General features: G+C 38.5%; 2 protein-coding genes across 4 annotated transcripts; one reads left to right on the top strand and one right to left on the bottom strand.

Moving 5' to 3' along the window:
• The first annotated feature begins 13,605 nt into the window (after positions 1 to 13,605).
• LOC138908405 (uncharacterized) lies at positions 13,606 to 14,975 on the top strand. Its single transcript, XM_070199070.1, has 3 exons — positions 13,606 to 14,152; positions 14,249 to 14,634; positions 14,721 to 14,975. The coding sequence occupies exons 1-3, from the start codon at positions 13,606 to 13,608 to the stop codon at positions 14,973 to 14,975; spliced, it is 1,188 nt and encodes a 395-aa protein (XP_070055171.1).
• Positions 14,976 to 15,444: 469 nt separating this feature from the next.
• Positions 15,445 to 19,144, bottom strand: LOC104121428 (uncharacterized). 3 transcript variants are annotated; one of them, XR_001966921.3, is made up of 4 exons: positions 18,715 to 18,911; positions 17,402 to 17,462; positions 16,745 to 16,965; positions 15,445 to 15,767 (listed from the first exon to the last, which is right to left on the bottom strand). XR_001966921.3 is itself a non-coding variant. In XM_009633422.4 (4 exons), the coding sequence occupies exons 1-4, from the start codon at positions 18,993 to 18,995 to the stop codon at positions 15,730 to 15,732; spliced, it is 423 nt and encodes a 140-aa protein (XP_009631717.1). In that variant the 5' UTR covers positions 18,996 to 19,144; the 3' UTR covers positions 15,445 to 15,729. The 3 variants fall into 3 exon arrangements, 1 of the variants encoding a protein (XP_009631717.1); XM_009633422.4 differs by lacking the exon at positions 17,402 to 17,462 and adding an exon at positions 18,930 to 19,144 and having other exon boundaries at positions 18,715 to 18,812; XR_011414942.1 differs by lacking the exons at positions 16,745 to 16,965; positions 17,402 to 17,462 and having other exon boundaries at positions 18,715 to 18,914.
• Between the last annotated feature and the right edge of the window lie 3,907 nt (positions 19,145 to 23,051).

Raw genomic sequence — 23,051 nt, 5'->3', positions numbered from 1 at the left:
GGTCTATATTCGCGAGATTGTCAGAATCCATGGCATACCGGTATCTATCATCTCTGACCGGGGTACGCAGTTTACATCATAGTTCTTGAGGGCAGTACAGCATGAGTTGTGTACTCGGGTAGAGTTGAGTACAGCATTTCACCCTCAGACGGATGGGCAGTCCGAACGCACTATTCAAATACTGGAGGATATGCTTCGTGCGTGTGTGTTAGATTTTGGGGGTGCTTGGGATCAGTTCTTACCACTTGCGGAGTTTTCTTACAACAACAGTTACCAGTCAAGCATTCAGATGGCTCCGTATGAGGCTTTGTATGGTAGGCAGTGCCAGTCTCCAGTAGGTTGGTTCGAGTCGGGCGAGGCTAGACTATTGGGTACAGACTTGGTTCAGGATGCCTTGGAAAAGGGTAAGTTGATTGAGGATCGACTTCATACAGCTCAATCTAGACAGAAGAGTTATGCGGATCGGAAAGTTCATGATATTGCATTCATGGTTGGTGGGCGGGTATTGCTCCGAGTTTCGCCTATGATGGGTGTGATGAGGCTCGGGAAGAAGGGCAAGTTGAGCCCTAGGTATATTGGGCCTTTTGAGATTCTTGATAGAGTTGGAGAGGTGGCTTACAGACTTGCACTACCACCTAGTCTTTCTGTGGCTCATCCAGTATTCCATGTTTCTATGCTTCGAAAATATCACGGCGGTCCGTCTTATGTGTTAGACTTAAGTTCGGTTCAGTTGGACAAGGATCAATCTTATATTGAAGAACTAGTGGCTATTTTATATAGGCAGGTTCGAGAGTTGAGGTCAAAGAACAATGCTTCCATGAAGGTTCAGTGGAGGGGTCATCCAGTCGAGGAGGCGATATGGGAGACCGAGCATGATATGCGCAGCCGTTATCCACACTTATTCACCAGCTCAGGTACTTTTTCTAACTCCATTCGAGGACGAACGTTTGTTTTAGTGGTGGAGAATGTGATGACCCAAAATGTCATATTTAAAGTTAATAATTAATTCTGTATTCTAAGACCTCAAAAAGCACTATTTATCATTACTCGACTTGCGTGCCCTGTCCGTAAAATATTCCGGAAAGTTTTTATGTGAAAATCGATTAAAATATGAATTAGAGCTTTAAAACTCAACTAAGTTGACTTTGGTCAACATTTTGAGCAAACAGACTCGGGTCAGTGTTTTGACAGTTCCAGTAGGTCCGTATGGTGATTTTGGACTTAGGAGCGTGATCGGAATTTTATTTGGAAGTCCGTAGTGAAATTAGGCTTGAAATGGTTAAAATAGGAATTTAAAGTTTGGAAGTTTGACTGGGGAGTTGACTTTTTGATATCGGGGTCGGAATCCAATGCTGAAAATTTTCACATCTCCGTTATGTCATTTATGACTTGTGTGCAAAATTTGAGGTCAATCGTACTTGATTTGATAGGTTTAGACATCGAATGTAGAAGTTAAAAATTCTTTAGTTTCATTAAGTTTGAATTGAGGTGTGATTTGTGCTTTTAGTGTTGTCTGATATGATTTAAAGTTTTTACTAAGTTCGGATAATGTTTTAGGACATGTTGGTATATTTGGTTAAGGTCCCGAGGGTCTCGAGTGAGTTTTGGATGGTTAACAGATCAAATTCGGACTTAGAAGAAATCTAGGAAAATTTCTGTATTCTGGTGTAATCGCACCTGTGAGAAATTGGCCGTAGGTGCGATGCCATAGATGCGGCTCATGTTGCGCAGAAGCGAGAGGAAGGGCGCAGGTGCGGGCAGGCCCGCAGGTGCGATGGAATTTTTCGCACCTGCGAAGGCGCAGATGCGGTCCAAAGCTCGCAGAATCGAAGGCAGCTGGGCTGAGCAATTTCCGCAGATGCGGTATTTCACCGCAAATGCAGGACCGCAGGTGCGAGAATTTTGTCCACATGTGCGAAAGCACTGGACAATGTACAAAACAGAAGGGTCCGAGAAATTATCATTTTTGACATTTCCAAAAGCGGGTGAGACGATTTTAGAGCGAGAAATCATAGAAAATCTTGAGGTAAGTCACATGTGATCATTGTTAGACAATTATATTGGATTATTATTGAATATTTCAAATAGATTACATGTTTTTGAGGTGAAATTAGAGGATTTAGGCCCAGGGATTTCAAAATGAGAAATTAAGATTTGGAGGTCGGATTTTGGTAAAATTAGTATGGGTAGACTCATGGTTGAATGGGCGTTCATATTTCGTAACTTTTGCCAATTCCGAGATGTGGGCCCCACGGTCCATTTTTGAGTTGATTTTGGATTTTATTAAAAAATATAGTATTTTCTTATGCAATTGATTCTATAAATTTTGTTAATTGTATCGAATTAATTATGACTAGTTACGAGTCGACCGGAATTGGAAAATCGAGGAAAAAGCATACTACGTGATTAAATTGGAGCATGTCGAGGTAAGTGACTTGTCTAACTTTGTGTGGGGGAAATGTTCCTAGGATTGATAATTGTAATATGTGAAAAGTCGTGTACACGAGGTGACGAGTATGTACACGGGCTAAATGTGAAAGATAATGTTTTAAATTGTGTAGATCACTATTGCGCATTAATTAAATTATTTTATTTTGTTATATTCATCATTATTGATTTAATTTTTATATTTTTAATTTGCTTGACCTTTTCCTGCTAATTATTTTATCTATTTAGTTGGAACTTAGTTTCTTTTATTCTGTGCATTATTTGAGTTGATTTTCTTTAAATTAAATATTATTAATATGAAGTAATTGATATATTTAAATTTGGTATCTAAGCAACGTATTAAAGTTTTTGAAATACTAAATTGTTGAATTATTTATTCCTGAATATTTTTGTAAGATTTTTATACTCATTGTGATGGAGCAGTGAACTCTTCATTTTAAAAAAATATTATTGTTGAATTATTTTGGCAAGTTAAAGTATTTGAGCGCTTCGGGTATAAATTGTGATATATTGTGATGTTGATTCGAATGCGGTGATATAAGGGCTGAGTATTGAAACACATACGTTGAGATAAGGGTGGCTAGATACGTGTGACTAGTAAGGGAACTACTAGAAGTCATGCGGTGTGATAAGGATGGCTAAAACGCGGGATGCTATTTCGGGAAAAATATTTTCTTTAAAATAAATTGTGAAGGCTCCTGCGGTGAGATAATGAAATGAGATATTTTAAATTTATTTATGATATGGGACTACGAGGCGGTACCTCGTGAGTGCTCTTGTTGATAATGATTTATGGCCACAGTTGCCTTTGATTATTTATTGTGATTTTCTTAAAGTTGAAAGGAATTCTGTTTTGATTCTACGAGATATTATTTACCATTATTTTACGTAATTAAATGGTGACATACTACTTGATTTATTTCCATTGTTATTTTATTTTATTATATTATTAAATATTTTACCATGCCATTATTATTTTCCAGTAGGGCCTGACCTGACCTCGTCAGTATTCTACCGAGGTTAGGCTTGGCACTTACTGGGTACCGCTGTGGTATATTCATACTACGCTTCTGCACATCTTTTTATGCAGATCCAGGTACTTCTTACCAGCCCAGACATTAGTGAGTACCTTCGCACGGAGATTTCGAGGTATATATACCAGTGTCCGCAGACTCCGAAGTCCCCTTCTATTCTTGTTATGTTACTTCCTTATTTTCTTAGACTCTGTTATATAGAGACATTGAGGATAAATTCTTAGAAGTTTGTGACCTATTTCTATCGGGTTTTGGGAGTTGAAATTGTTTGAATTATAGTTTATTTATTTCATATTAAATTTTTATTCCACATTGATAGGCTTACCTAGTCTTAGAGATTAGGTACTATCACGATATCCTACAGAGGGAATTTGGGGTCGTGACATAAGAGTGAACGAGTGGGTCGGGCAGTTAAGTTTGGGACAAGCTGGCAACGTGGCCTTTCGTGAGTCATGACCTTTGGGATTGCATCATTTCTGCGCTAGAATGATGTCATGACATCATGCGTCATTATGGCGCATTTTCTCGATGCTTTGTGTCGTTTCCTGGTCTTAGTTCTTCATGTTGCTTCTACTCCTTCTTTGCGTGAATATCCTTTCTCTCATTGAAAATATGGCTAATGTATCCTCTGGTTCCGGTGTGGGAACTGACCCTGTCCCTTTGGCGGTGCTTATGCCTCCTCGCGCTGATGGCGTTTCTGTCACCATTGAAGATGAGAACTTTCCTACGGTGGAGGAAATAATTCCTCGCAGTGAGAAAGTTAGTGCCACGTAATATTAGATGTTTACTTTGGACAAACTTAACAGAAAAAGGGTATATTTGAACCAATAGTATTACGATAGGGGTATATTTGGATTCAAAGTATAACGAATGGTATATTTAAACCTTTTCTAATAGTACATGGGTATATTTGGCCCTTTGTCGTTTTATAATTATTTCGACAAACTAACAAGTAATTAATGTTGCTCATAACTAGTTGAGGATTGAGTCAATGTATTTGTTAACAACTTATCTGGAGTATCTTTTTCGAAGCTTAAAAGAAGTTTAGAATCCCATAAACTGTGAACAATAATTTGTTCATGTGTTTGTTTAAGTTATTATGTGTGTCATTCAGGAGTAATGCCATTATCTAAAAACTCGATTTTTCGATTGAAAATTTTGAAAGAACTGATTTTAGTAAAGTTTCCTATACTAAACTAGTTTTGATTCACTGTCATTCCATTGATAGAAGTCCAACTAGAGAGACTTTTTCTATTACTTTGAGAAGAGAACCATTGGTTTGGCCGACAAATTACGTCGGAAAATAGTTCTTCTCTTTGATTTGAAGCAAGATTGTTCCGTGATGTGCATCATATAACGACATATTTTTATTGCAAAATGTAGGAAAATATTTTCTGATTTAATGATCTTTTAATTATTGGCCAAATGGTCTCGTGGCCACTCGAACTTGTACCCGTTTACAAAGCCGATATATGAACTTACACTTTTCCCATTTGAACACTCCAACTTGACGGAATGGATACTAATAAACACCTTTGACCGTTGACTATGCCTATGTGGAAGGGACGCAACTGACATGGCTAAATTGTGTGCAAATCACGCTGACAAGACGCGTGGATAGTATTATTTTTATTAAAAAATATGAGAATCAGAATAAAATATAAATGAGATAGAAAAAAAAAAGACATTTCCCTTTCTCCTTCTCTTTTCCCCTCCCTCCCAGCTCTCTCGTCTTCCCTACCAAACTCCCACCTCCCCTTTCCCCCTCCCCCTCTATTCTACCACATTAATGAAGTCAAGCATTTTAATTTTTTTCTTCTATGTTGGGCTATTTCGGGTAACTTTAAAATTAAGTACAAGGTTGGAAATCCTTTAAAAGGTATTGGTTATTATACTGAATATATTACTAAGTTTAAGAATGAATGATAATGGGGTTGAAGGGTGCTTAAGGGATTCAATCCGAGCTTGCCGCTCATCGTGATATGTTGATGACTTGTTAATGAAATATTTTGTACCCTATTGTTGATGTTGTTCTTATTATATTGCTCTAGTTGTTGTTGTTGGTATATGGTATTGGAGGAGGCCCTTGTTACAAGGGAGATTCTGCCCAAATTTACATAAAACAAGCTACTAGCTTAAGTTACAGACTTAGCCTTTACTCAACACTGATTTTGAATCTCGTTATGCTATGATAGATTGATTTGAGTTGTTTGAAGAGTTTCTTGAAAGCTATTTAGGACTCAACGATATTACGGTATGTTAAGGATAAACCTTTCCTTCATTTTGTCATGATCCCGTAACTACATGAGTTTGATAATAAGACATAAAGAGAAGTTCATATTCCTGAACTTATGTGTTGTTAAATTTTATTGATATTTAACATTATCAGTGGAGTAAATTAATGAATTTCTCCCTCCCAGTCATGTTATCAAAAATAGTATTGGATTAAAAAACCAAACTTATTACGTTGACTTTCGAATTTCAATCTAAAATTATTAGAAAATTACATTGTCGGAGGAGGAAGATGTTTGATAATTATGTGAATATATATATATATATATATATATATATATATATATATATATATATATATATTAGTCCTAGTCCCGTATGTAATAGGATAGCGCGGGTAAATACTACGTTATGTGTGTTGTCTTGTCGACCTGAAAAACTGCCCGCCTGCAAAAGCTGTATTGTACCCGACAGAATCTTTAACTAGAGCATTTTAGTTATTATCTGCACTTAACCAAAACAAATAGCAAAACTTTCCATAAAAATATGATTTTGTTTTGAATTAACAAACGTCTGGACGCAATTATGAACCAATGTGCTATTGTGGAAAATGTTGTATGGTGAAGGATTGTTGGTCCGATGGTCATGTTGGGCGCAAATACTGGATGTGTGTAAACAGGTTTGGAGGCAATGACGAAAATTATTGTACTTTTGAGGTATCGCTTGATGAACCCATTAAGCAGGAATGCTACAAACGATCTTTGTAGTATATTTGGGATATGAACTGTGAATACCAACGCCGTGAGTCTGAAATAAAACAAAAAATTGCGGCATTGCAGGAGAAACTAAAAGAGGCGGAAGAAGAAAAAAATAGACTGGAAGAGAAATTAAAGTGGTTGGGGCAGAGAATACTAGGCGGTAGTGACTACACAATGACATGTATGTGTTGAGTGTAGTATTTTATCTTTATCCTTTCCATATCATGTATTTTCATTAGTTGTACTGAATTTAAATTATGTTAAGTTGCTATGTTTGTGTTTGTGCTGTAGTATTAAAATAACGAAAAACAGGGAACATAAAAACATAATACGCATATAATGTAAATAATAAAAATTGTTGCTATTATTTACATAAAATACAAAAAAAAAAAATCAATGCGTCCCACAACCTGTGTGCTTCAACCCAGCCGCTGGCCTGAGACGTATCCCATCCCGCCCGGCTACGCTATCAGGATCATCCTCATCATGTTGCCTCTTTATCACATGATGCACTGCAGCATGATCGTCAGTAGTGCTGGCAGGCTTGGTAGAAGGGGTCGTCGGTCCAGCAGTAACCTACAGAAGAATAAGTCAGCTCAGTATATGAAAATATATATTAGTAATGTACGTGTTAAGTCACAAAAATTTAAATTATCTCACCATGGTCTCGTCTGGCTCCTGAATATAATCATCTGTCGCAGCCAGGTCAGCATCGCACAAAGTGGCCTCCGTGACGGGCGAGGATGAAGCCTTAATAAGAAAAACATAAAGATATTTATCGCTAACCAATGAGATAAAAACAAATTTAAATTTAATAGTAATACAAACATACCTGCACCTGTGAAAGATCCCCAGCACCCCTCGATGAGGAGCCATAACTTAGCCGGCGCCCACTATCCACATCTCGGGTCGGCCGATCATCAACAACGGTCGATGGGCCTGGAAAGTACTGATCCCAATCCTCTTGTATAATGCTCATGCCCATAATCAACAATAGATCTGACGGGGTCACCTGCGAAGTCCCTGGAGTGAGCTCAAGCTGAAGGTTGTATGACGGCATGCTGCTGTGATCATAGTCTGGCTCATGGAGGTCACCCGGCTGATCAGCTCCAACATTCTCAACAGGTGCCTCAACGCCCCCTTGTCGAGGACCACCTCCCTGCCGGCCCCCACGACCCTGTGGGACAGTCCTGCCTCATTGGACAACCCTACCTCGTGGGACAGCCCTATCTCGATGGTACTGCTATGGCGCCACATAAGCAGGGTCGTGTCCTAAGCGCTCATCCTCTCGTGCTCGCCGCAGTGTCCGGGCAGCCAGCTCTGTTACCTGTCGGCCATACTCATGCAAAGTGGCCGCTCCCTCGCTGATATGCTGCTGCATCTGCAGTCCTAACTGGTGGAACAAATGTAGGCCAATAGCCTGCACAACATGTAAAATATAAATTACGGAACGCTAGGTTACAGTTATAATTTAGGATACCAAATAATATACCAGTGCCTCATGCCTCCCAGCGTACGGAACGTTCCGACCGCCAGCGCGATGAATGGGAATCCCGACAAAAAGTCGGGTAATGCCACAGTACCAGTACTTATAATCATGCTCAGTATCCGTCTGGCGCGGTGAAAAGGGGGCGGAATCAGGTCAAGTCGCCGGTCCCAAGTATCGATATGCGCCTCTAGCCATGCCACATATGCCTGGTCCACCCTGAAATGAACATCCCGCTAGAAATGTGTGGTCTGCAAGGTGGGCGGTGGCGGTACAAGCTGTGGACGGCCAAACTGGCGAAGTACCAGATCGGTGGCATGATGCTCCACAATATCAAGGCACATCAACGGGGCGGAAGAGCTCTAAATAAGTTGGCCGGCCGAGCAATAATCAGGCAAGACAGCTATCAGCGCATCGCTATATGGCGTCCAGATGAACTATTAAGTAACAACAGAAAATGTGAGTATACGCAACATATGTGAAACCAGGCCAAGTAAACTTAGGTATATATTTACTTGTGCGCCATCCAGCAAATTCAACAAATCCCTACACAAAGGGAGATTATGTCGAGCCTCGTACTCTCGTCCATATCCCCGCCGAAGAACCCACCTCCTAGCTAGAGGGAGAAATGGAGGTGGTACACCCGGAGCTAATGGTGGTAGAGGTGGATGCAACTGCATGAACCGGTCCCATGCCCAAACTTAACATACAAAGTGGACGTAAAATTTAAGATATATTTTTACTGGGTATGTTATAATGAATCGAGTATTCGAATATGTTTTCACCTGTAGCAGCGGCAAAAATCCAGCAACGTCACGCTGGGTGCCCATGGTCGCCCGACACATCTGCCTGTACAAGTAGGCAAAAATAGCAGCACCCCAATTGTACTGGGGTAAATCATCTAGCCGCTCAAGATGATGAAGAAATCTCAAGCTGACTAGGTTCCCCGAAGTGTTCGGGAACAAGACCCCTCCAAACATAAGGAGCAGTAGCAACCTCGTGTACCGATGAATATGCAGCTCCGGTGTATCGCTTGTGATGTCAGGGTGCAATACCTCCAAATGGTCTCGGATAGTCATCAGCTGCAGACGACTGGCCCTAGCCAGTGTAGTCTCCTCCTGCGGCCAGAAACCAGTGAATTGCTGCAGTATGTCCAGGTACTGCCCACCTGTCAGCTCTCTCATGGCCTGCGACAGAGCAACGGGGTGCCCATCAACGGGCAGCCCATATATAACCTCCACGTCCTGCAGTGTGATGGTGGCCTCGCCAATGGGCAAGTGGAATATGTGCGTCTCCGGTCGCTACCGCTTTATCAGGGCCATAATCAAAGACCAATCGAGCTGCAGCCGCCCGATCTCCAAAATTCTATAGAATCCCGTATCATGCAGGTGTCTTACTACACGGGGATGGAGAACTTTGCCCTTCAGAAAGTCCCACATGTCGTCCACTCTCCTGACGCGGAGAGTCTGGGCCAGTAACTCTCCCTCCCATATGTGGGAGGACCTATGATCGCCCTGTAACGACAGTAGCTCATCGCTGGAAGGTTCGGGATGCATAGGCAGAACCTCCATGTCGTCTACTGTAAATTAAACAACAATAATTACATGTTAGTTTTATAATTTATATGTTTGTTTGTAAATTAAATAATTAATTTTTATAATTATACAAGATTTAATTATTAAGTATTCACATATGGGTCCCAGACTCGATATTTGAGGCCTAGTAGCACCAAGATATCCTGAATTCTTGTGTATGTTAGTTTTATTATTTTACATGCTAGTTTTATAATTTTATATGTTTGTTTCAAAATTAAATAATTAATTTTTATAATTATAAAAGATTTAATTATTAAGTATTCACATATGGGTTCCAAGCTCGATATTTGAGGCCCAGTAGCACCAAGATATCCTAAATTCTTGTATGTGTTAGTTTTATTATTTTACATGTTAGTTTTATTATTTTATATGTTTGTTTGTAAATAAAATACTTAATTTTTATAATTATATAATATTTAATTATTAAGTATTCACATATGGGTTCCAGGCTCGATATTTGAGGCCCAGTAGCACCAAGATATCCTGAATTCTTGTATGTGTTAGTTTTATTAATTTATATATAGTTTTATTATTTTACATATTTTATTTTATACGTTTGTTTGTTACTCACTTATTTTTTACTATAATAAAATTAAATAATTAATTTTTATAATTATACAAGATTTAATTATTAAATATTCACAAATGAGTTCCATGCTCGATATCTTGAGGCCCATTAGCACCAAGATATCTGGAAAATATTGTTGTTTTCTCATGTTATTTTCTTACGATCGTTGACTAGAATTGGACAGAGTTTGTGTTTGATCTATCAGCTATTTTGACGTATTTTTGGGTATAAGAGATACTTAAATGATTAATTTCAATAACTACAGGGATACTACGCTAAAAGGCACTACATTTTACTACGCTAAAAGGGGACTATATTACTCGTCTTTAAGCAAATAAATAATCTAAACCAGATAAAAATAACAAATACATTTAATCACAAAACATTCACGAAAATACATATACAACAGTAAAAAGTAAATTATTAACATTTATTTTAATAAATAATAATGATTTCTCAATTTTTACATATTTTTACATAGTCCGGATAAAAATAACATACCAGTTTAATCGCAAAAAAAAACACAAAACAACATAGAACACATTTAAAACAACTAATATGTATTTTTTATACGAGTTTCGACAAAAACTAAATCGGAATACCTCGATTTATGTTTTTTGGAAAGTTGAAGATTTGAATCTGAAACGAGCAACCCACAACGAGAGAAGGCTTAGCTAGGATGTGAGACCAATAATCTTTACTTTTTGTGGGACGGGTGGGGTCCACTCGAATTTTTTGGGTCGTTAATGGAGGGGGGACCGCTGGTTTGATTTAAAAATTGGGGGGGGGGGGGGGTGTTTTGCTTCTGTAACGGGGGAAAGGGAAGGGACGGATATTTGAAGGGGTATAGCGCCTTAATAAACTGCGTTATACCTGCACGTCTAATCAGCTTCACATATAGCGCCCTTTAAAAGGGCGCTATATATAGTTTGGTCACAATATTTATTTTTCATTCATTTCGGTCATTTGAGTCCAAAAAGTTCACATTAGGTTCCGGACTCTAATATGCAGTGGTCTTAGTTAATAACAAAGAAAGAAAAGAAAAGAGTACAAAATAGATAAAGAATCTTGATACTGTGACGGAAGGCGGAACAGAAGCGTTTAAAACAGTGGACTGCAATTTGGGTGAAAGGGGAACAAAACTAACAATCAGTTATTTCTTTATCACAGTAGGACACAATATGGATTTTGCAAAAGATTTATTATGCCAATCATTTGTGAGACAAAGGAAATAGTACAACAGTGATTACTATGATTTTGGTAATAAAAGCTATACTGCCATGGGAGGAAAGAAGTTGTTAATCTGCTATGGAGTCGTCCCTTTAGATTTAGGGAAAAGTGATTATGCAACAATTTGGGTAGAATGTGGGGAGTAATGATTATTTGGTGATTGGGTCCTAATGATTGTATAATAATTGAATAGAAGTGGAATTACACATACTAATATATATGGGATTTCGGTACTGAGACAGAGAACAAAACTTTTGCTCTATAATTCAATATCTTCCGATTTCAATTTAGGATGCATGATTATTACCTAATGATTGGGTAATATGCTTGGAAATGAGTAGGAATTATAATAATGAGGTCGGGTTAGCACCGCAGAATACATTCTGCATCCAACACTGCTTGGTATTTCATGATCTGTGTTTAACGAGTTGTGTACAGATTTTTTTATTAATTGGACTGGGGTTGACTTTGATTTTGACTTGTTCCTAAATTGTGAAAATTATTCACCTAAACTACTTAGGACGTGTTATTCAATATTTTGGATAGATTGAGGCCATTGAAGACCATTTGATTGGCATTCGAGACGTTGCAAGGTTGGAGAACTTCCCATTAGCAAGGTAAGTGAGACTTTAAGCTTTGATGATTGCTTTTTTAAAACCAGTTTTTAAAAAAATATATTTTTTGTGCCTGGTCTATGTGTTGGGACAAGCGTGCGCTTGAAAGAATTGGTGGTTTTAAACTAGCCGCAAACATATTATTTTATAAAAGATACAAAAAAATTATTTTATAAGTTGTTTGATGGTGCGATACGGCTGTGAGCCATGATGTTGAGTTTGATAGCTTAATATGGCTGTGAGCCATGATGCTGAGTTTGATACTTTGATACGGCTTTGAGCCATGGTGTTGAGTTTGATACTTTGATACGGATGTGAGCCATGATGTTGAGTTTGATAGTTTAATACGGCTGTGAGCCATGATGTTGAGTTTGATACTTTGATACGGTTGTGAGCCATGGTGTTGAGTTTGATACTTTGATACGGTTGTGAGCCATGATGTTGAGTTTCATACTTTGATACGGCTGTGAGCCATGGTGTTAAGTTGATACGGCTGTGAGCCATGGTATTGGGGCATTGTGTATGCCTTTGTACAACACCCGAGCATTGTGTATGCTTCAATGAGCATTGTGTATGCTCCGTTACATATTTGAGGCATTGTGGTACCGTTGTGGTCTTATAGAGGTGTTGGTTAATTACTTTCACTGCAATTATGACAAGTCCTTAGTATGTACCCTTGTTGGTTAATTCTTGTTAACTCTGTTGATACTAATATACTGAGTTATTGTATAGTTATCATATTTATTATATCGTTCTTGTTGTGATGTATTTGTATTTTCTAACACTTGTTCCAGAGATTTTCAAAGTAGCGGGTCGAGGATCTTACTGGGTTATATTTATGTATAACTCACTCCTTACCTACATCTCTATGCAGATACTGTTGCGGACAATAGAGCTAGTGGCTGAAGAGTTCGTTCGGGCTGATTCTGTTGCTGAGGTGAGCCACCGCATTGTTCGTGGAGGCTGTCATTGCAGGTCTATCTAGTTTATGTTAGTTATTTCCTTTTCTTTGGGGTTTGCATACCCGTCAGTGAAACTCATATTACTCTGTTAGATGCTCCATGGTCTTAGAGTGGGATTTGGGCTAGAGTTTTATATATTGAGTGATTGTTGATTTTTCTATCCATTGACTAAGGTATTGGGTGATGATTGTTTCGTCTTTAACTATTAATAATACTTCTAGCCTACACTTAGTTTTTCTATAAGTGTTTATGTAAATGGTTAGACGTTTGAGGAAGGGGTTCGCCTGGCAGGTGGCGTTAGCTGGGGGCCACTCACGTCCAGGGGGTAGTTTGGGACGTGACAAAGTTGGTATTAGAGCATAGGCTTTAAGTCTCGGGGTCATGGAGCAGTGTTTAGTAGAGTCTGGTTCATGGGTATGTAGTCACCCATACGTATGATCTTGAGGCTACTAAGCATTTAGGATGTTTTGCCTTCTTTCATTCCTTGATCGTGCGTTGAGATTACTTGAATTTGACTTTGGGTTGTTTCTCTCACAGATGACTAGGAAACGTACACCCTCATTTGCTAGACGTGGTGCTGGCTGGACGGGGTACTACCCGAGGTGGTGGTCAAGTTGGGGCTCATCAGACTAGTCTCCTCAGACTGAAGTTGTGAACACGGGTCAAACCCAAGCTACCATGCCAGATCTAGTACAAGAACAGGTGGTTCATGATGCTCCACCTCCAGTGCCAGTTATTGTGCCTACTGTTACCCTACCTGCAGATGCAGTGATGAGTTTGTTGAATGTGTTAGAGGCATTAGTGCCTACTCACGGTGGACTTCCAACTCCCCAAACTACTTCGCAGGCGCAAGCACAGGTTCAGCTGAATGTAGTAGCTCCTCAGATGGCCCCTCTGCAGGTTGTTCAGCCAGTTGCAAATACAGGTCAGTCTAAGGATCTTAAGAATTTCATGGATCTTAAACCACCAGAGTTCGATGACACACATGCTTCTATTGAGCCCCAGAAGTTCATTCAACGTTGTGAAAAGATACTAACTACATTGGGGATGAAGGAGACTCGAGGGGTGGAGTTTTCTACGTTTCTCTTTTCAGGGTCTGCAGAGTCATGGTGGAATTCAACTCAGAGAAGTAGACGAGCAGGGTTGCCACCCATTACTTGGTCAGAGTTTTCAGCTATGTTTATGGATAGGTTCGTTCCACTGAGCAAGCGAGACAACATGAGACGTCAGTTCGAGCAGCTGCGCTAGGGCAGTATGACAGTTACAGAGTATGAGGCTAAGTTCACTGACTTAGCCAGTTATGCACCTTTTCTGGTTGCAGATGAGCATGAGAAGATGAGGAGGTTTGTGGATGGGCTTGAGCATCGTTATCATAGTCCGGTGGTTAGGGATATTCGAGGTGATTCCTACGAAGAGGTAGTTGACACTGCTCTCCGTTATGAGTCCTATCAGGAGAGGGACAAGACTGATCAAGAAAGCAAAAGGGATCGTAGCACCGACGGGTTTAGTGGAGCTCCATCTAGGGGCAAGAGTGGTTTTAATCGTGGGCAGTCCAGACCTATTCAGTCAGAGCCAGTGGTGCAGTCTTCTAGGAGTAGTCCAGACCTACTCAATCAGAGTCAGTGGTGCAGTCTTCTAGGAGTACTTATCCAGCTAGACAGGGGCAGCAACAGATACAGAGGAGGGATAATAGCTCATATCAGTCAGGTCAACATTCGAGGTGTTCGAATTTTGGTAGAAATCACAGTAGTCGTTGTTTTGGAGCAGATGGAGCTTGTTTTACTTGTGGTCAGAAAGGGGATATTGCTAAGTATTGTACTAGAGGAAATTCTTCTATTAGCCATGCTACTCCACAGCCGCAGAGAATGTTTACAGGTACACAGACTCAGACTCAGTCAGCTAGAGCCACTCCGCAGGTTGATCGTGGACAGGGTCGACAAGGTGCACAGGCTGCTCAGGGACACTACTACAAAAAAGTCTTTCAGCGGCAATTAATATGCTCTTTAGCGGCAATAAGATTTGCCGCTAAAATATTTACCGTTAATTAATTTTTGGCCGGTGTAGCCAGCGTCGCTAAAGGCTTTAGCGGCCATTGTACGAAATGCTGGTAAAGATCCCTTTTATTGCCGCTAAAAGTACTTAAGTTTTAGCAGTAATTATTTACCAGAAATTAAAATGGCCACTAAAAATCCACTAAGATATCCAATATTATACATTTATGACTTTTGTTATTGCCGATAAAGACCCATTCAATTGACGGTAAAAAGAGCCCTTATAGCGGCAAATTTTATGGGCACTATAACTATATATGAGTTAGGCTTTGTTCATATATTTAAAGGCTTTTGTTATGGCCGATAAGAATCCATCTAATTGCCAGCAAAATAGGACTTCTTAATGAACTTTCTTATTGCTAGTAAGCATTAAGAAAGGTTCTTTTCATAACATGTAATGCACATTATCCATATTGAAATTTAATTATAATAAGAATAAGATTCAATCTCAAAAAACTCATTACACTTAATTAAATACACAGCAAAATCTATTATTTCATAATTTTAAAGTGTCAACAACATAACCAAAAAGGTAACATATTTGAATTTAATAACTAGCGTAATTTGGCGTCTAATAACTGGCATTATCAAATAGCTATAATACTATATATAAATGGCGCCATTAAAGTTTCTCCAACTCTTGATCATGATGAAATTTTCCACATGCCAAATATCTGAACAACTACTTAATCTCTAGTCAAGCGTTCAAAGAATAGTTGTTTGCCTTCTCATGCCATATACTACCTCGCCACTAGTCTCCTGGGTTATATGCCTTGTATACTGCACTACCTTTATAGGAAACAAATCAAAGCACAAAATTAGTATTTGTTTTGTTGTAGTGGTAAGCTATGACTAGTGTGATAATTGCACAATTACTTTAAAACTGATAATCATAAAATAGACTTAAGCACTCCGAGGGAAAATTCTGAAATTTAGTTCAAAGCATGCACTGACGAATTTGGTAAGTGCTAACTGTCAAAGCATTGTGTTCCTCATTCACTTATATGTTTTGCGTGCAAACTTTGAAACCAACACAACACAAACAAATAAAGAACCTCAAAATAAATTCTAATTAACAAAAGAAGGTCGATCTTTGAGGATCTCAACAATCTATACTATGTGACAACTAGCAATTTTAAGTTAATTTTTCACAAAACTACTTACTTTTGTGCTCTAAACTAACAAGACCACATGCTCAGGCTGCCACTGATTTGCAACTATGTGAAATGGTAAAAATCTAATTTCAATCGGGATCAAGCTAAAAATATAATAAAATTTCTATTTTTAGTTGTCCGGTCAATACGATAGATGACATTACTTGATTCTTTTTATACTTTATAAATTTACTTATATTCGGTCACTAGAATGAAATGTTTGATGTCTGCTGATAAACAAATACTGATAATTTTTTTTGTGAAGTAAGATAAACAAATATTGATAATTTCTGTATAACTTTTTCTTATTTGACTTTCTAAAATCTTTTCTTTTAGAAGACATTACCATATTAGATCAGTACAAATACAAACAAGTTTTGCTTTTTTTTTGGACAATTAAAGAGTAATCCTAGCAATTCCTACTTAAAAGTTAACAAGGGAGTGCTGGGATGATACTTATTATATACAACATGTTCAAGAATGCATAGAAATGACCTCCTACCATTTTAATAGAAATTAATCTGAATTTCAAGGCTTAGTAAGATGTCACTAGAACCATAAACACTAATCAAATATATAAAAAATTAGAAGCAGAGTAAAGCCTTCAAATACCTTGATGGTTTTTTCCTTTACCACTTGAATGAGGTTCAGAGGTATCCATGCCTCCCTTTCTACTTCTCGCTTTGGTACTTGATAGAGTCGAACTAGGAGAAGTAATAGCAGCTTTGGTGCTTCTGATCTTTCTCACCTTGGGTACTGGACCATCCTCATAATCTTCATAACTAGAATCAGAATATACATTCCAATAAGGAATGACTCTGAAGAATATACACCTACGAATATATGATCGTGGGAAAAATAGTTATTTAAAATTAATTACCCAAAAGTTTGTTCACAAAATGTTGGACAAACTCAATTCTGCATATGCTATTGATCGAACTCGAGAAGTACGAAAAACATGAACAATAGAATAAAAACAAGGCAGAAATAAAATGTGAATGAAAGTGGATAAAGAAAAGAAAAGGAAAAATAAGCAACTCATATTGTATTCACCAACATATTACATCATAGCTCCAATCATATTAAAGAATTTAGAAGTTTTAGAATTGGTTAACATCGCTATCCTAACAGACGAGCAACATGACTAAAACCAAGGAGTTAACTACTACATGTTTCTCTTATTATACCATGGATATTATAGAGATAGCAAGTTGCAGAACAGAAATAAGCAGTATAAATTTAAATAGAAAAACGAAAAGGAATCTTTACTTTGAAATGGCATTCATGGCATTTATGTAGCTTGTTCATGGCAGCTATTTGCATCGAGAACCTATTATAAATATCAATATATTATGAGACAAGCGGACCACATAAGTATCTTAAGTATTTTAATGTATAAATCTACCTCCAATGTAAGCTTATCTCTGTGCCGATAATCAAGTTAGATGTTACAAACTAATTTTCCTCTATCGAACATCATCTTAATGATATAGACATAAGACTCTTGAAGAGAATAAGAAGACCAATTAACAATAAAATAATCCCATTGAAGATGAACTAAGTAATTCTCAGCAGCAGAAACTTATTCAACAATTGCAGCAACAACAACATCATGGATAGAAAACATATCTTTTAAGATTTCAACTTTCATGAAAATTTAGTACAAGAAGATTAGTAATTAGCTTTGACACTACTCTATAAATAGCTTCCCTAGTATCTTGTGATAGTTTATGATCTATCTGTGCAAGAAGGAAAATAAAACAGTATATCACCAATCACAACAATAAAATTCTTACTATCTTCCTTCGTTAGCTCTCATGAGAGCTACATTATTCTAGAAAACCAATTAGAACAAAGTACATTTGTGCAAACATAACTTCTAGAATATTGAGATATTGTAGAGGGGTAATAAAAGAAATTAAACATAATCTAATACATCTAACAAATAACCTCTTGATAAGATATAGGTAAAAACATGATACCTTTTTAATTTTTATCTGTTTTAACTCCTAATATGAAGAATTCATATGAACCTACTCAATAATACCTTGTTTGAGGATAGTAATTTTAATAGATAATACGTCAAAAGAACAAATTGAGACTCCCGATTTACATGGCTAGAGTAAATATTGATTAAGATTTCAACATTGGCTTTCCGATTTGCATATTTGATTTGTTTGGTAATTATTAAATAAAATACTTTATTTGTCTTTCTCCTTTTTTTTATCTGCATATTTAGTTAGCAACAATCAAACTTTTCAGACTATTTATAGAAACTACATATCCAAAGTTCTTTGTATTCACTAACATTTTGAAGCTTTCTTTCTTACTACTTCTTTTAGCTAAAGTTTCTTAATATTTTTTTTCTTCAAATCTACAATATTCCGAGAGAAAATTTCATTCTCATGAGACAATGAATTCAACAACTAAAAGAACATGACTATAAAATCAAAGAAAAATAAATTCTCTAGAAAATCAATAATAATTCACAAAGCACCTGATGCAGAAAAGTATTTTAAAAAATCTCTAATAGACATTTGCCATTTATCATAATACATAAAACAAAAGAGATTAGAAGGGACCTTAAGCTCAGAGGCACAACATTTGGCTCCTTCCATTTCAGAAAAATAGCATGCCCATCGATTCCTCGAGTGACAATGCAGAAGAAGAAGCGCAACAGCTATGCAACAACAAAGCCTCAAACTCATTGATGTTCTTCATTAATTTATTAAATAAATAATGAATCTTTCTCAGGTAGTAGTCAAAAGAGAAAGAGGATAAAGTTAATGATAATTACCAGAGTAACCGATCCAGTAGTAAATAGAGATGAATTTTGAGTGTTAGGGTTATTTTCATTTGTCATTCCTCTAGGATATTGATGAATAAAATATAAAAAAAATAGTTAATTAATATTAAGGAGGGAAATGAAAAACAACTTGGAGGGATTGTGAAAAACGGTCCCGCTCTTGGAATTGTAAGAGTTAGAGTAAAAGACTAAAAAGCGTAAGTTTTAGTGGCAAGTTTTTTTAATTGCCGGTAAAAAGTATTTATTCTCGGCAAATATTCAATTGCCACTAATATTGACCTATACAGAATAAATTAGTGGTAATTAAGTTATTGCCACTAAAAGCCTTTTTTATTGTAGTGAAGCGGCTCGACCGCCGAGATTCTTTGCTATGGCCAGACAGGATGTTGAGGCATCTAATACAGTAGTCACAGGTTATAACGTCTCGGCCGGTCGTTTTGAATATTATAACTTCGTTTTCCCATTTACTGCTCAATTTATGCCTTACAATTGATTTATGACTTATCGGGTTAGTTGGTTCGGGTCCGGAAGAAATTCGAAATAAAATGAGACACTTAGTCTCGCAATTGAAAATTTAAGTTAGAAAAGATGATCGGATATGGACCTATGTGTAAACGACCTCGGATTCAAATTCTGATAATTTCAATAGCTCCGTATGGTGATTTTGGACTTAGGAGAGTGTCCGAAAAATTACTTGGAGGTCTGTAGTAGAATTAGGCTTGAAATGTCGAAAGTTGAATTTTGGAAAGTTTGACCAGGGAGTTGACTTTTTGATATCGGGATCGGAATCCGATTCTAAAAATTTGAATAACTCCGTTATGTCATTTATGACTTGTGTGCAAAATTTGAGGTCAATCGGACGTGATTTGACAGGTTCCGGAGTCATTCGTAGAAATTAGAAATTTTAAAGTTCAATAGGCTTAAATAGGGGTGTAATTCATGGTTTTAGCGTTGTTTGAGGTGATTTGAGGATTCGACTAAGTTTTTATGATGTTTTAGGACTTATTGGTATATTTGGTTGAGGCCCCGAGGGCCTCGAATGATCTTCGGATGGTTAACGGATCAAAAATTGAACTACAACAGCTGTTGCAATTTCCTTTTGCAGGAAATTTCTTCTGCTAGATTCAAGCCCAAAAATCGAGCCCAGAATCAAGTCACGGTCGAGCCCAGGGTCGAGGTCCACGATTGAAGGCAGGGTCGAGGATCAGGATCAAGGCAACGATCGAGCCCAGGGTCGAGGGCCACGATCGAAGGCAGGGTCGAAGACATGATCGAAGGCCAGGGTCGAGGGCCATGATCGAAAGCCAGGGTTGAGGGCCACGATCGAAGGCAGGGTCGAGGATCAGGATCGAGGCCACGATCGAGCCCAGGGGCGAGGGCCACGATCGAAGGCAGGGTCGAAGACATAATCGAAGGCCAAGGTCGAGGGCAAGGATCAAGGGTCAGAATCGAAACCTAGGATCGAGGATCTCGATCGAGGCAGAACCGAGGCTGTCTGGGCAGTATTATAAAACAGGGACTTCATCCTATTCGTCATTTTTGACAAATCAGAGCTTGAGGAGAGGCGATTTTTGATAAATTTTCCAGAAAAACTTGAGGTAAGTCCCCTGTGATCATTTATACTCCATAATATTGAATTATCATCGTATAATCCGACTAGATTACATGATTTTGAGGTGTAAATCGAAGATTGAAACTTAGAAATTTGGGAATACGATTTGTAGACTTGAGGGTCGAGTTGAGGTCGGACTTTGGTAAAATTAGTATGGGTAGACTCGTGGTTGAATGTGCTTTTGGATTTTGTAACTTTTGTCGGGTTCCGAGACGTGGGCCCCATAGGCGATTTTTCAGCTTAATTTTGGATTTTTATGAAAAATTAGTATTTTCTTATATAATTAATTCCAATAAATTTTATTGACTGAAACGAATTATTTGTGACAAGATTTGAGGCATTCAGAGGCCGATTTGCGAGGCAAAGGCATAGCAGAGTAAAGAATTTCACGTTTTGAGGTAAGTAACAGTTATAAATCTGGTCCTGAGGGTATGAAATCTCGGATTTAGTGTCATGTGATTATTTTGGAGGTGACGAACATGCTAGGTGACGGGCGTGTGGGCGTGCACTGAGGGGATTGTGACTTGGTCCGTCCCGTGAAACTGTAAAGTTAAATAACTTGTTGTTAGCTATATGCTCTCTATGTGTTGAAGAAAATTGACTGTAAATCATGTTAGAAATCATGCTTAGGCTATGTGATAGTATTGTTGGGACCCACAGAGGTCACGTACTTATTGAATTACTTGCTAATTTCTATCGTGTGCTCATTCGTGATTTTACTTGCGTATCATACCTCGGTCTTTCTTGATATTTGTTGATGCATTATGTTATCTTTGTTTGGGCTGATCTTTGTGATTTCTGAGAGACTAGAGAGGTTGAGGACTGAGTAAGGCCGAGGGCCTGTCGGTGAGGTAAGGATATTATGGCACGTGAGTTGTCCGTGAAGGATATTATAGCACGTGAGTTGTCCGTGCAGCACGTGAATTGTCTGTGCAGATTATGGCGCTTGGGATGTAGGAGCCCCTCCGGAGTCTGTACACCCACAATAAACGCGGGTACCCATTGAGTGTGAGCGTTGAGAGCTGAGAGCCAAGTCCTAAGAGGCCTCGTGGTTCTGGTGATTTCAGCGGTGTTCCTTCAGGGGGTCAGTTTTACAGCGGTAGGGGTCGTTCTTACAGACACGCTCAGGCGGGTCGTCCAGCTCATCGTGGTGCATCAGCTAGCCACGGTTCTTACAGTGCTCACTCAGGCCAGTCTTCATTCAGTGCACTACCAGCGCAGAGTTCTCATCATACCTCGTCTGCTCAGGTTTCTATAGGCAATTCTTCGGGTTATCAGGAGCAACAGTTCCGTTAGAGGAGGGGTTGTTTCGAGTGCGGAGAATTGGGTCATTTCAAGAGAGATTGTCCTAGTCTATTGAGTGGGGTCCACAATAGAGTTCTCGACCAACGGCACTAGCACCAGCTGTTACACCACCCGCCCAGCCAGCTTAGGGTGGGGGTCAGGCAGCTAGGGGTCATCCAATAGGGGGAGGCCGATCAGGTGGCGGGCATGCTCGATTCTATGCTTTTTCTGCCAGGCCAGATGTTGTTGCCTCAGACGCAGTGATCACATGTATTGTTTCAGTGTGCCACAGGGAGGCTTCTATATTATTTGAACCCGGTTCCACTTATTCATATGTATCATCATATTTTGTTCATTATCTGGATATGCCTTGTTAGTCCTTAGATTCACCTGTTTGTGTATCTACACCGATGGGCGATATTATTACTGTGGATCATGTGTATCGTGTGTATCAGTCGTGTGTGGTAACTATTATGGAACTGGAGACTAGAGTTGATCTCTTATTACTCAATATGGTTGATTTCGATGTAATCCTGGGTATGGATTGGTTATCTCCATGTCATGTTATTTTGGACTGTCATGCAAAAATCGTTGACGATGCCGGGGTTGCCAAAGGTCGAATAGAGAGGTTCTCTAGATTTTGTTCCTAGCAGGGTAATTTCTTATTTGAAGGCCCAACGTATGGTTGGAAAGGGATGTCTGTCATATTTGGCCTTTGTGAGAGATGTTGATGCAGATACTCATATTATTGATTCAGTACCGGTCGTGCGAGACTTTCCGGATGTATTTCCTACAAACCTGCCGGGTATGCTACCCGACAGGGATATTGATTTTGGTATTGATTTGGTGCAAGGCACTCAACTATTTCTATTCCTCCATATCGTATGGCACCAGTTGGGTTAAAACAATTGAAAGAGCAACTTCAGGAACTCCTTGAAAAGGGGTTTATTAGGCCTAGCGTGTCACCTTGAGGTGCACCAGTTCTGTTTGTGAAAAAGAAAGATGGTAATATGCAGATATGCATTGATTATAGGCAGTTGAACAAAGTTACAATCAAGAATAAATATCCATTACCGCGTATTGATGATTTATTTGACCAGCTTCAGAGAGCGAGGGTGTTCTCCAAAATTTATTTGAGATCTGGGTATCACCAGTTAAGAATTCGGGATTCGGATATTCTGAAGACGGCATTCAGAACTCGTTATGGCCATTATGAA

The sequence above is a fragment of the Nicotiana tomentosiformis genome, chromosome 3 (genome assembly GCF_000390325.3).
Source record: "Nicotiana tomentosiformis chromosome 3, ASM39032v3, whole genome shotgun sequence".
Lineage (NCBI taxonomy): Eukaryota > Viridiplantae > Streptophyta > Magnoliopsida > Solanales > Solanaceae > Nicotiana > Nicotiana tomentosiformis.
This window is presented reverse-complemented; position numbering and strand designations above follow the sequence as displayed.

What these genes read in the sequence shown, in the direction of transcription:
- LOC138908405 (XM_070199070.1), top strand. Translation starts at nt 13,606, where the DNA reads ATGCCAGATCTAGTACAAGAACAGGTGGTTCATGATGCTCCACCTCCA. An exon ending in CAAGCGAGACAACATGAGAC is followed by an intron (nt 14,153 to 14,248) that starts GTCAGTTCGAGC and finishes TTCTGGTTGCAG; the next exon opens with ATGAGCATGAGAAGATGAGG. An exon ending in TAATAGCTCATATCAGTCAG is followed by an intron (nt 14,635 to 14,720) that starts GTCAACATTCGA and finishes ACTTGTGGTCAG; the next exon opens with AAAGGGGATATTGCTAAGTA.
- LOC104121428 (XM_009633422.4), bottom strand. Translation starts at nt 18,995, where the DNA reads ATGACAAATGAAAATAACCCTAACACTCAAAATTCATCTCTATTTACT. An exon ending in GTTGTGCCTCTGAGCTTAAG is followed by an intron (nt 16,966 to 18,714) that starts GTCCCTTCTAAT and finishes ATATATTCGTAG; the next exon opens with GTGTATATTCTTCAGAGTCA. An exon ending in TAAAGGAAAAAACCATCAAG is followed by an intron (nt 15,768 to 16,744) that starts GTATTTGAAGGC and finishes TTTCCTATAAAG; the next exon opens with GTAGTGCAGTATACAAGGCA.